Source organism: Vombatus ursinus, unplaced genomic scaffold (assembly GCF_900497805.2).
Source record: "Vombatus ursinus unplaced genomic scaffold, bare-nosed wombat genome assembly UNPS02014839.1, whole genome shotgun sequence".
NCBI lineage: Eukaryota > Metazoa > Chordata > Mammalia > Diprotodontia > Vombatidae > Vombatus > Vombatus ursinus.
In genome coordinates, this window is record NW_020954617.1 from 6,383,996 (window position 1) to 6,397,588 (window position 13,593).

The following is a 13,593-nucleotide window of genomic DNA, read 5'->3' on the forward strand; positions in this document are numbered from 1 at the left end:
TTGTTCACGTAGAGACTGTTTTGGTTTGGGTTTCTTCCCCTCATGAACAAAGGCCATAGTGTCGATAGCCTCTCTGCAGATTACTGCTGGTATGAGGTTCTGGGGTGCATTGAGAACTTGAGTTAAAGCCAAATAAGTGGGTGTGGACTAGTTTAGCTTCATTTGAAGATGTGGGGAGCTCTTGTCAACTTCAGAATTCCTACATTCCACAGGACGCTTACAAAGGCCAAGACATTAGAAACAGGTGTGGTGGTCCCAAAGCGTACTAGCAGCTACAACTACTTTTAGAATAGGGACAAGGTAGTTCTAAATTTGCCTATTTTTTAAGGTTCAGAATAAGCTTGAATCCAGAGCCTCAGAACTCCATCTTGCCCACTACTATACATGGCATCACTTTGAGTATTATGGAGAAGATTACCATGATATCACCAATTATACCGTAATGTAAGGAGGGAGCAGTGACTAAGAATACTGGAAAGAAAAGGTCGTACTTTTCCTTCAACCACCCTTTTAAATCCTCTGTCAGAAAATATGGCACAGCTGCACTGCACTCTAATAGCATGTTTTTCAGCTTTCCGTGCAATACCAGGTCAGGCCATGAAATGTTTTTATTGTTTTCAGTAGTAATTGGATGCTGTAAATTTGACTAGCAATCAATTGGCAGAATTTTCTTAGAATATTATTAAAAAATAAGACACCAAGTAATTATTAATTGTACGATCAGTGATTAATACTTATGAAATTGTAAGCCTCTATGTAAATGCTAAATAATGGTGCCTGTTTTAAGTCCAGATCAGCCTTTCCGCTCAACTCTTGAGTTCAGATTTCAGCTGTTGTTGAATGGCTGTCTATTGCTATTGAAACACTGAGAAGAAGCCTCCTCCAATATAAAGAGAATGGGCGTGGTTTTCCTATGAGCTATTGTACTTAACCCTAGTGGTCCTGTTCTGTATTTTTTCTAACATAAAATTCATTCAAAAAATTTTAAAAATTAATTTATTTTTAATTATTAATTAAATTTAATTATTGATTAATTATTAATTTTTATCCCCCTCCCTTCCCACCTCCCTCCCTAAGACGGCATGCAATCTGATGTAGGCTATACCTATACATTCCTATTAAACATATTTTCATATTAGTGATGTTGTAAGGAAGAATTAGAATCAACAGGAGGAACCACCAGAAAGAGGAAACAAAACATAACAGAAGAAGAAAAATAGCCAAATAGTATGCTTCGATCTGCAGTCAAACTCCATAGTTCTTTCTTTGGATGTGGATAGCATTTTCCATCATGAGGTCTTTGGAGATGTCTTAGATCCTTGTATTGCAGAGAAGGGTTAAGTCTATTAATATTCGTCATCACACAACGTGGCTGTCATTGTGTACAACGTTCCCCTGGTTCTGCTCACTTCACTCAGCCTCAGACCATACAAGTCTTTCCAGGTTTTTCTGAAGTCAGCCTGTTCATTATTTCTTATAGCAAAATAGTATTCCATTACATTCATATACCACAACTTGTTCAGCCATTCCTCAATTGATGGGCATCCCCTCATTTTTCAATTCTTTGTACTACTCTTTTTTTTATTTTATTTTTTATTTTTTATTGTTTTAGCTAGGCAATGGGGTTAAGTGACTTGCCCAGGGTCACACAGCTAGTAAGTGTTATTTGTCTGAGGCCACATTTGAACTCAGGTCTTCCTGAATCCAGGGCCAGTGCTCTATCCACTGTGCCACCTAGCTGCCCCAATTTCCAATTCTTTGCCACCACAAAAAGAGCTGCTATAAATATTTTTGTGCATGTGGATCCTTTTCCCATTTGTATGATCTCTCTGGAATATAGCCCTAGATGTGCTGTTGCTGGGTCAAAGGGTATGCACACACACAAAAAAATTTTAAGTAACTATGTTGTAAATGTAAATGCATTTAAGTATAAAGATAGATGTATTTTAAAAGTCATCTAAATCTACATCAATATGAATGTGATGTGAATGATAACCTTTAACCATTATAATGGGTACCTGGAAATTACAATAAATGGTTTTCCTCTACCAGATGAAGTAAATTACCAATGCTAAATAAATAGCTGGATAATTGTAATATGTTAGATGTTCATTTTCTCATATTTAAACAATTGTTGGTATTAATGGCAAGGAGGGAACAACTTAATATTTTTAATGTGATTCTTTTGTTTGTTGTCAGTCAGAAAGCATTTATTAAGTGACTGCTCTGTCAAGCGCTGTGATAAGCTCCTGGGGTACAAAAGGAAGGCAAAAACAGTCCCTGTTCTCAGGGAGCTCACAGTCTGATGGAGAAGACAGCATGCAAACAACTTTGCACCACAAGAAATGTACAGTATAAATTGGAAATAATCCACAGAGGGAAGGCACTAGAATTAAGAGGCATCCATAAATGCTTCTTGAAGAAGGTGGAATTTTAGCTGTGGGCTTGAAGGAAGCCAGGGAGGCCAGGAGGTAGAGAATTCCCAACCTGGGAGAAAGCCTGTGAAAATGTACTTAGTAGGAAGGTTGAGTGTCTTGTGTGAGAACAGCAAGGAGGCCTGTGTTACTGTATCACAGACTGTATGATGGGGAGTAATGTGTAAGAAGAATGGAATGATAAAAAGGGGCCTGATTATAAAGGGTTTCAAATACTAGGCAGGATTCTATATTCGATCCTGGAAGTAACAGGGGGCCATTGAAGTTTATTGAATAAGGGAGTGACGTGATCTAACTTGTACTTTAGGAAGATCACTTTGATGGCTGAGTAGAAGCCAGATGGAATGGGAGAGATTTGAGGCACAGACACCAGCCATGTTACAGTAGTCCAGGTGTGAGGTGATGAGGGCCTGTATTAGGGTAATAGCAGTATCAGAGGAAAGATGTTTTGAAGCTAAAATCCATAGGACTTTGAAGTTAGCATACAGAGGATAAGAAGGTAAGAAGTTGAGGATGATACCTAGATTCCAAGTCTAAGTGGTTAGGAGGACATTGGTATCCTCAACAGCAACAGGAAAGTTAGGAAGAGAGGAGGGCTTGGTGAGGAAGATAAGTTGAGTTTAAGATATCTGTAGGATATCCAGTTTAAGATATCCAATAGGCAATTAGAGATTGGAGACTAGAAGTTAGGAGAGAGGTTAGGGCTGGATAAGGATTGAAGAATCATCAGCATAGAGATGCTAAGTGAAATTCTGGAAACTGAGGAGATCCCCAAGGGGAATGATGTAGAGGGACAAGGGGACGCAGGACCGAGCACTCACAGTTAGTGGGTATGACCTCAATGGAGATCCAACAAGGGAGACTGAGATGGAGCAATCTGGCAGTTAGGAGGAGAACCAGGAGAGTATCATGAAAAAACCTAGAGAAATGAGTCTCAGAGAGAAGATCATTGCTAACTTTGAAGAGAGCAGCTTCAGTTGAATGATAAGGTAGGAAGCCAGACCACAGAGAGTTAAGAGAGTGAGAGGAAGGGGCAGCTAGGTGGTGCAGTGGATAGAGCACTGGCCCTGGAGTCAGGAGGACCTGAGTTCAAATTTGGCCTCAGATACATAACACTCACTAGCTGTGTGACCCTGGGCAAGTCACTTAACCCATTGCCTAGCCAAAAAAAGAAGAAAAAAAAATGTTTTTACCTGAGTTCAAATCTGGGCTCAGACACTTGACACTTAACAGCTGTGTGACCCTGGGCAAGTGACTTAACCCCACTACCTAACCAAAAAAAAAAAGAGAGAGAGAGAGGAAAAGAAGTGGAGGTACTGATAGTAGCCACAAAAGGATGGACAGATTTAGGACAATAGCTAGTGGGGATAGACAGATCTGGTGAGGATTTTTTGAGGAAGAAAGAGATATAGACATGTTTTCAAGCAGTAGAGAAGCAGCCAATAGACAGGGATAGTCTGAAGATTGGTGACAGAGTAATAATGAAAGAGGGGGCATCTACTGGAGATGATGAGATAGAATGGGATCACTTATGCATTGGGTTCCTATAGGAATACTTACGTTCACCAGGACATCTCTGGCATGATGCATTATGTGAAAGCAATACTGTTAACCTGCTGTTAATCATGTACTACTATATTTCAGTAGTTGAAGGATCTGTGATTTCGTTTTGCAAGGATTCCTTTTAACCAATGCAGATTGCAACCTTTCCATGACTTAATGACTTGTTGGGGGTGGGGGTGGGGGGGATCATCACCAGGTAGCCAGTCCTAGGGTAGTGAGCCTCTTGTTTCAAGCCCCTAATTTCCAGGTACCCATTGTAATGGTTCAAGGTTATCATCAGTAAAATACAATTGTATATAGATGATTGCTTTAAACTACATTTCTTTTTATAATACTCAAATACATTTACAACACTTACTTTTTAAAATAGTTCGCTACTGGGGCAGCTAGGTGGTGCAGTGGATAGAATACCAGCCCTGGAGTCAAGAGGACCTGAGTTCAAATTCAGCTTCAGACACTTGACACTTAACTAGCTATGTGACCGTGAGCAAGTCACTTAACCCCATTGCCTAGCAAACAAAAAACATAAAAAATAGTTCACTACTAATCAAGTTCATTTGGCTAGACTAGTCTTCTGACAGCAGACATATAGTTGAGATTTTCATGACATTACAATCCTGCTGGTTGGGCCACTATTCCATTTCCTTTGCTAGACCATGATCTTGTCCCATTGCTTCCTCTCTTTTTCCTCTATCCTCTTAGTGATCTCATTAACCTCTGTGGGTTCAACAATCACCTCTCTTCAGTAGACTCTCAGATTGATAGATCTATCCCTGGTCTCACTCCTGAACTTCGGTCCTTTATCACCAGTTGTATTTTAGACATTTCCAAATAGATGTCCTATAGACATCTTAAACACAGCATGTCTAATATCTTTCCTTCATATCCAATTATTTGCCAAATCTTGTCCTTTCTACTCTCATTGTATATTTCTCATCTTTTCCCTCATCTCTGTACATACTACCACCACACATGCTATTTCCTGTGCCTAGAATGCACTCCTACCTTTTTCCCCTCCTCAGAGCTTCCCTCAACTGAATTTTTTTTTTTAAATAGGAAATCTGTCCTAATCCCTGCAGTTGATAGTGCCTTGCCTCCTAGAAATTACTTCAAATTTATTTTGTATTTAATTTTGTATTGTTCCCCCTTAGGCTCCATGAGGACGGCAACTTTTTGGGGGAAAGAGGGGTTATATCTCTAGCACCTAGCACAGTGCCTGAACATAATAGTCCCTTAATAAATGCATATTCAGTAGATGGTTATATCTGTCACTAGGCTTTTTAGGACCTGGAAGAGTTTGCCCCAGGCTGCCATAGCTTTTTGAGAAGCCAGAGTCACCTTCATACTGTGATAAGACAACAGAAGGGGACTGCAGGGCTTTGCAAGGCTGTATGTTTTTCTACTAGTAGTGCTAAATATTCCCTAAGCCATCCACAGTACCTCACCCAAGGCCACTTGGGATAGATCAGTGGCATGAATTTTCAAGATTGTTAGAGTTGTGGCAAAGTGTGTAGGCTCAGAACAGAATAAAACTAACTGACTTATGTAGATGTAAAAACCTATGATTTGGCCTCATTTGTATCATGCTCTGTCTATACAAATTTAAAATGTCCCACTCTGTTATGCCTTGCCTACTTATTGGTAGTCTCATTAACTGTGCACGTTCTCGTTCTGGGAAGAAATATATATGAATTTGGGGTGTAAAAAACAAGATGGGGAAGATGGTATGCAAGTAGCTAGAAAGGTAGCTGCTGCCAGTGAATGGGCCTCTCTTTCCATCCCACAAAATGTTTGGACTGCAGCAAAGAGAGTTATCATTTTGCTGTGTCTATAAAAACAAGGAAGCTTTGGCATTTAAATTTAAATCATTTTAAATTATTAATAAAAATCTTTGATGATGCCTACATGGTTAGCATGAGGCAAAGGGGTCCAAAGATAAGGTGGGGAGACCTGAGAAAAATTTGGAAGTAGACGTGGAAGTCAAGCTATCTGCCTTGCCACCTTTGTTATTTCATTGGAATTAATAACCAAGTTATTATTTAACATTAGTTAAATATTAACAAGGCTGGCTGTTGATGACTCCTCGGGTTGCTCTTTCCTGTAATCCTTCTCTCTTGCTACAGAAAAGCCTATTTCCAATGGGCTGCCTGTGTTATTATAACACAGAAGGGAAAAGGAAAGCTGAGGGATTAGCAGTGAAGACTAATGGTGTATGCATTGTGATTATGGATCACAATCCCCACTGTATTTGGAGGCACTCAGTAAATGCTAATTGATGCTGATAAGGAGGAGAAAAATAATGGTTATCCCTTTCCATCCCAAAATGCATACTTTTTTAGGCATTTTTAATTTTTTTAAACTGCTTTTGGTTTTATCCATTAGCATTTTTAAAGCCATTCATTGGTTTCATGGACTTGCCATTAAGCTCTTGGTCGAGGGGGTCACGGTAGGGTCCAAGAGGGTCAGTGATGAGAGGGTGGGGGAAGGTCGTTTGTCTTGCTTCAGCATCATGTCTCTTCATCTCATACATCCTTCACTCTTAATCTCGTGCCTACAGTGAAGCCGCCGCCCATGCTGTCGCCACACTGGCTGAGGCCACACTGCAAGGGGGAGGACAGATCGTCCTGTCTGGGGAAACCGCAGCAGCCGTAGGAGCACTTACTGGAGTCCAGGATGCTAATGGTAAGAGGGTATAAATATTTGATTGAATTTCTTCCCCTGTTTCTACTTAAACCCTCAAGACATGACTGACAGCAAAAACAACCCTACTCCACTCCCCCAAAAAAAGAAAAAGGAAAAAAAAGAGATTAAGCTTTTGTTTGAGTAGTAACCACAGAGTGCTTTTCTTTGTGGCAAACAGTTAATGCCTGGGGATCCTTTGGCCTCCTGTGGGGAGGTGGCCTAAGCTCCTGTCCATCTCTCTCATTAAGATTTTGAAAAGTAGTTTAGAAATGGAAGAAGCCTGATTACTTTTCTGGCCCTTACAAGATCCCATCCATGGGTCCTGATGAGTTCCCATAGTCCTAGTAACCTTTAATCCCAATCAAGAGTGGAAGGCAACTTGGGAAAGTGTTTTCCTGGAAGAATATGTCATAGTGATGGCTGCTTAATTGTTTATTTGAAGAGGCTTTGCTCTTGGGGACTCTTGTCAGTCTTTCTGTAGTTAAGGCAGGACAGAGTGTGTCATGGTACCATTTGCCTCATGTCAACTCTAAAGATTTGCCCACTGCTCCTATGGTGGTTCAGTTTCCCACTGTGGCCTAATGTGCTGTAGTTAGTGTGGTAAGTTCTGATAACCTCGGTGCTGTTGTCCTCACTCATGTCTGTGGGAGTGACCTGTCCCACACTTGGTCACTATCACTCTCTTCATTGCCATGCTAGATCTGCTTCCTATTTTCTGTAGATTCACTTAGAATTTCTGGGTTTGGTCAACACTATGTAACCACACCACCATTCCCCCTCACCTCTTCAGCTTTGTGAATGCCACTGTGATTCATGACTTTTATTTGAAAGGGACAAAGTTCACTGCGTAGCAAAAACTACCCAATTCCAACTCAGCTTTATAGATTGGTTACTCAGTATTGGGACTTCCCCATGGAAGTTACTGCAAAGACTGAAGCAAAAGAGGAAAAGCAATTCTTTGTTATGCTTATCCTGTAGTTAAATGTAGTTAAAGTTTGTGGTTAAATGAGGCAACTCCAATTTGAGCTACATAGTTTGGGGGGTTTTGTTGCTTTATGGTCCTAAAGAAAGAACAGTTAGACAGTATCCTAGTTAACAGTGTCCCAGTCTGACAGGAGGCTTTGTGGAGTCATTGATAACTGAGGGAAAAAGAGTAAGGTGTATCACGTGAGATAAGGTGAGAGAAGACGGAAGGGAATGATTACATCCTTCAGAAGGGCCAGCCACAGACGCATTTTAATGTCTTATTAGACGGGGGAAGAATCAGGTACTCAACCGTAATCTGCCCATCTCTCTAGGACTCTGGGCTTTAGTGGCATGGCCCAGTGGCAGTCAACAGCAGACTGCTTGAAGCTCCAAACCCCAAACCATTGCAGTATTGCCTGCATCTGAGAATGATCATCAAAATCAAATACAGAATCAAATGGGTCAGAAATCAGATTAAGGAAAAGTTTGCAGAAGCTCATCCTCATTTTAATCTGCCCACGTCTATTCCTTATTCTGGGTGTTCATTTTAAGAATTTAAAAAAAAAAACCTTTAAAGGGAAAAGAATGATCTCTTTATTCAATATTCATCGGAAGTGCATTTGTTGCTGTTGTTCTATAACTGGCCAAAATATTTCCCTGGGTGAATTGAAAGGAGACTTTGTTATCTATTCTGTCTTTCCCTTTCTAGAGTGGGGGATTAGAAGGCATGGTTGAACTCTGATTACTCAGTCTCTCCCAACCCCATCTCTTTTACTTGGGCGGGGGGGCAGTTGGGGTTAAGTGACTTGCCCAGGGTCACACAACAAGTAAGTGTTAAGTGTCTGAGGCCGGATTTGAACTCAGGTCCTCCTGACTCCAGGGCTGGTGCTCTGTTCACTACACCACCTAGCTGCCCCCCAACCCCATCTCTTTTGATAACAGATTGAGCAGTCAGTTCTTGCATCTCGCTCCACCTTTTAGCCAGGATATCAATGATAAAGTCAATCCGTGCCAACTCTGCATCTCTCTGGATACTCTGTAATCATGCCTCCGTATTGGAGATTCACATTGTTTTTTGCAACTAGGAGAAAAGGGAGTTCTGGTCTGCGGCCAAATAAGTCAGTAGGTGTTAGAGCTAGGATAGCTTTCCCACATGTGACTGCTGGGCTTTGCTGAATTCTAGCCTTGAAGCTTGTAATTATCATTTTCCCTGAACTCAACATTCGTTCTTCCACCTCTGCACATTCGAACAAGCCCTCTCCTGTGTCTGGAATGCACTTCTCCTCCTCCTCTCTCTTCTTCGACTCTCTTTTTTTAGAATCGCTATCCTTCCTTTAAGGTTCAATGTCCCCCCCACTGTGAAGCCTTTCTTCATCGCCCACCACCACTTTGATGTTCTCACTCTCCCTGTGTCTCTGTCTCTGTCTCCCTCTCTCATCACTTTCCTTTATATCTATGCTTACTCATCTGCATATGTGTAGGGCAGTGGTATTTAAATTCCTGCTTCACTCTTGCCTTTGTCTTCTTAGTGTCCAGCACGATGTCTTGCACGTAGCAAGCATCTGGTAAATATTTATTGAGCTAAATTCGGGTCGTTTTGCCTTCCCTGTCCCATAGGGTCATCGGTTGTGTCGTACTTTGTCATAGCCCTGGTAAGTGAAGAAGAATCATTTTACCTGCACCTTGAGACCCCAGACACTGAACCTGGCCAGCATCACGTAAAACCAGGAAAAACTAAACCCTGAGGAATTCTTACTGGGAACTTAAGCTAACTTTTTTCCTATGTAACCAAGCAGAGTCTGAGCTGGTGATGACTATTTGGGATTTTCTTTTTATCCTTGCAAATTACGCTGTGATGCAACATTTGTCACTTCTGTGATGACAGACTGTAGCTTTTTCCTGAGAACTGAGCTACCATCCCCTGAGTTCTTCTATCAGGAAAACCCAGCGAATAGTTAAACTAGGTACTGTTTTTAACTGACCTGGAAATAGACATTACTAGAGGAAAAAAAGCCCCAATTCCAGAAAATATAGTTTTAACATAGGTCTTACTAACAGAGCACTCCCCTGTGATGATTCAGCTATCTTTCTGGCCTGGGCCAGAAGAGAAATTTATCGAGGGAAAAAAGGAGGGAGGCATATGGGGCCTATCTGTACTGCCTTAGCTGGTAGTGAATAAGGCAGTGGGAGATGGTGTTGAGGACAGTTTTTGGATTCAGAGTGGAAGACTGTAGGGCACAGCGTTTTCCAGGTGTGTGCTACCCACGGAAAAATACTAAATTCTGGGCCCTCGAGTCTAGTTTGAAAACAGGCAAGAAATGATTGGACAGTATGTACGGCAGTGTCCTCATAGTTGTTTTATGCTCTCTGTGTTCTCTGTGGGCCTAAAGAAGTCATAGGCTACCTTTCCACACTCTGGCTCAATCTGAATATGTTCACAGGTGCTTAGAGTGTGTTGGTGCCATTAAAGCCCCAATGGGCTTGCCCAGGGCTGGGAAGAACAGCTAGTGGGTAAGGTCCCTAATCATTTCATAAGGACATGCACCTCGACTTTGGCCCGGAACGTTTTAGTTCATAATATCGTCTTTTGGTCTGTTACTCTCTTTTAACCATTTTTGATGCAAAAACGCACCTCAGTTAAAAAGTCCTACTACCTGCACATAACTGTCTCTCTCCTATGCCTAGTCTGACTGAGATCCATTTCTGATTGAGGAGAGGTTAGTGAAAAGGAGGAAAAGGGTATAGGAAGGAAGGGCAGAGAGGGGAGGATGTATGCCAAAGGAACATAGCCTATTTTAACAATTATGCTGAGGGCTGGCATTGCTCATGGAAAGAAGGAAATAAGCATTTATTAAATGCCTCCTATGTGCCAGGTATTGTGCAAAGTGCTTTACAAATATTATCTCATTTGATCCTTACAACAACCCTGAGAGGTAGATGCTATTATTATTCTCATTTTACAGATGAGGATAGTGAAGCAGAATAGTGAATAGGTTGAAGAACATGTGACTGGAGAGAAGTAACATCCTGAGAGGTATTATAGAGGTAGAAATGGCAAGATCAGGCGACTGATTAGACTCATCAGATGTAAATTGGGGTGACAAAGCATGGTGATGCCCAGTACCTCTCAAACATGTAAAATTGTTGAATTTAAAGTTGGCGATCAAGATCATGGTCCAGAGACAGAAGGCAAAAAAAAGGCAAGAGTCTATATATTCTGCAAACTAATTTGGATAATGAAAAGTTAGCTTCTCTAAAGGCAACCCTGTCCTGGTAATAAGGCAGTTTTTCCCAAGATCAAATTGTTTATAAAATGTCTCCCAGAAATCTGTATCTAGCCTGGAAGATGTGTCTTTCAGTTCAGTAGATGAATATAACTTATTTGCATAAATGTGTATCCTTGGTTTAAACAAAGATGAAAACTGAGCTTTTGTGCTTTTGAAATTTTGATTTTCCAGTTTGGTTTTTCAGTAGTCTCTTATCATATTCTTTTTTGAACCCAAGAGGGCAGCATTGATCAATTCCCTGTTCATTTAGAACTTCTGTAGTGGAGATAACATACCAGCAAGCTGACATCTTTGTTTTCTCAATGTCCATCTCCATACCACGTTATCATGCTACACTTTGTCGTGTCTTCTACCTCCTTGGGGTCTTCTTGTGTCTGTGATGTCAGCTGTCCACTCTTGGGTCTCAGAAGTGTGGAGATGACTGCTTCCCTGTGTCCAGCAAATGAAATTCTTTCAAGCCTTCTAACCCTCTTTCAAAGGGCTTTCAGTCATTTAATCCTTAACTGTGCTCTTTGAGTACAAAATGGAGGCAGCTAGATGGCTCAGTGGATAGGAGCGCTGGGCCTGGAATCAGGAAGACCTGAATTCAAATTCAGTCTCAGGCGTTCACTAGCTGTATGACCCTGGAAAAGTCTCTTACCCTGTGTGTCTTAATCAACTGCAGAAGGAAATGGCAAACCACTCCAGTATCTTTGTGGAAAAAAAAAAAACAAAACCCTTTCTGGGGTCATGAAGAGTTGAACCTGGCTACACGAATGAACAGCAACAGCTCTGAATAGTCAGTTTACTTGGTCCTTTTGGCATGGCCAATGTCTGGCTGCCTCGGTTTGCCTTGACAGTAGCACAGATGATGTGGCGTTTTCTACTGATTAGTGCTTCTCTGCCCATTAACCGGAGCTAAAAATAGGCCACATGAGTTCTTAACTGTGTACCACACACACACCCAGACTACCCCTTTAATAACTGGGCTTACTGAGAACTAACATCAGGGATGAAAGGGTTATCTCAGAGGGTTCCCAGACAGTGTACTGTATGCGGTTTCTCCAGTTGCAGAATTCCCAAAGCCTGTTGTTCCCTTGCTACATGACCCACGTGCTGGTGACAGGCGAGCCACCTCACAGCGCACGTGCCGATCATTTAACATGTCTATGTCTTGATAATTTCCCTGTGATTTCTGGAGGGCTCCTTAGTAATGGGAAATCTGCTTTAATGAGGAAGTAGTTGATGGCCAAGAGTATTCAGACACAGTAGGCTCCAAAGTCTGTCACCCACAAGGCCTAGTCTTATAGTCATTTTAACTGCTTGCTTGTTTCTGCCCTTGCAGCTTCTGGTCTAGTAAAACGAAACGTTCAGAGAGTTTGTACTCCTCCCTGAAGTCACCTAACTACTCTGTCTCCCCAGTCCTCACTATAGCCCTTCTCCAACTCCCTGACCCCTCCTTTGCTTGCTTTTCCCAAGAGGGTTTGTCTAACATCTTCCATTATCAGACAGTAAGGACTTAGAGACCCCCAGCTGTCATGGCTGCTGCTGTCCTGGTACCTTCCACGTGCCCTGAATTAGGGGGAAATGGACTGGAGGGTCGAGTCCGTTTAAAAATTAAAGCTGATTACAAGGTATTAACATTACATTTAAAGAAATAACCAGCAGCCCTCCCCATTTATCTTCACTGCAATATGTTCCCTTTTGTTCTGGCCTGGCCCTGGCATAGCAGCCTGGCTGTTAAAAGGCTTAGACACCCTTGATCGGTCTCTCCCCAAAGAGGGCTTAATTTGGTAAGTGGCAGCACTGAGACACTAGGTAGTCTGGGATTCTTGCTGAGGCAAATTGCCCTTTCAAGCAAATGCAGATTTTACCTGCCAGTTCCAACATATGAAACCAAGCACCTGGATGGCAGCAAGTTTGGATGGAGTGAAGATTTATGCAAGGGGATGTGTATGAGATAAGGCTGGGGATATGGGGTATTTTCAAATTGTGAAGGGCCTTACATGCCCAGTAGAGGAATCTGAAAAGGTAGTGGCGAGCTGGGGAAGCCCTGGGCAGAGGAATAACATGACTGGGTCTGTACGCCAGGAAGATTATTAAGGCAGTGATATGAAGGGTGGATTGTGTGGAGGAAGAGAGTGGAGCTAAGAAAACCTATCGGGAGGCTATTGCATTAGTCTCGGCATATAATAAAGAGGCAGTGTGCCATATATACACCATTATTGTTGTTTACTGAGTTCTATGGCTCTTCCTCATGCCTTTCAATTCACTATTTTTATTTAACAACACTCAAGCAAGCAAACAAAAAAATCCTGGTTTGGTTTTCCTCTCTCTTAGACCTCATTTCCTATTTAGCTGTAAGAATAGTTATGCTTATTACTATGTTTTTTAAAAAAAAAAACAAAAGACCTGAGTTCAAATCCGGCCTCAGACACTTGCTAGTTTTATGACCTCGGACAAGTCACTTAACTCTGTTTGCCTCAATTTTCTCGTCTGTAAAATGAGCTGGAGAAGGAAATGGCAAACTACTGCAGTATCTTTGCCAAGAAAACCTCAAATGGGGTTTTGTATAGTCGGACACAATTGAAAACAACTGAACAACAGAATACATGAAATTTTTTGGAGAAGGGATGTGTGTGTGTGTGTGTGTGTGTGTGTGTGTGTGTGTGTGTGTGTGT

At 41.6% G+C, this 13,593-nt stretch overlaps 1 protein-coding gene across 2 annotated transcripts in view; it reads left to right on the top strand.

Moving 5' to 3' along the window:
* Positions 1–13,593, top strand: part of NRF1 (nuclear respiratory factor 1) — a 142,185-nt gene that overhangs the window by 105,308 nt on the left and 23,284 nt on the right. For both annotated transcript variants that reach the window (XM_027840146.1, XM_027840147.1), the window contains exon 10: positions 6,556–6,680. In XM_027840146.1, the coding sequence (XP_027695947.1) occupies positions 6,556–6,680 (125 nt within the window). The remainder of the gene's footprint in view (positions 1–6,555; positions 6,681–13,593) is intronic.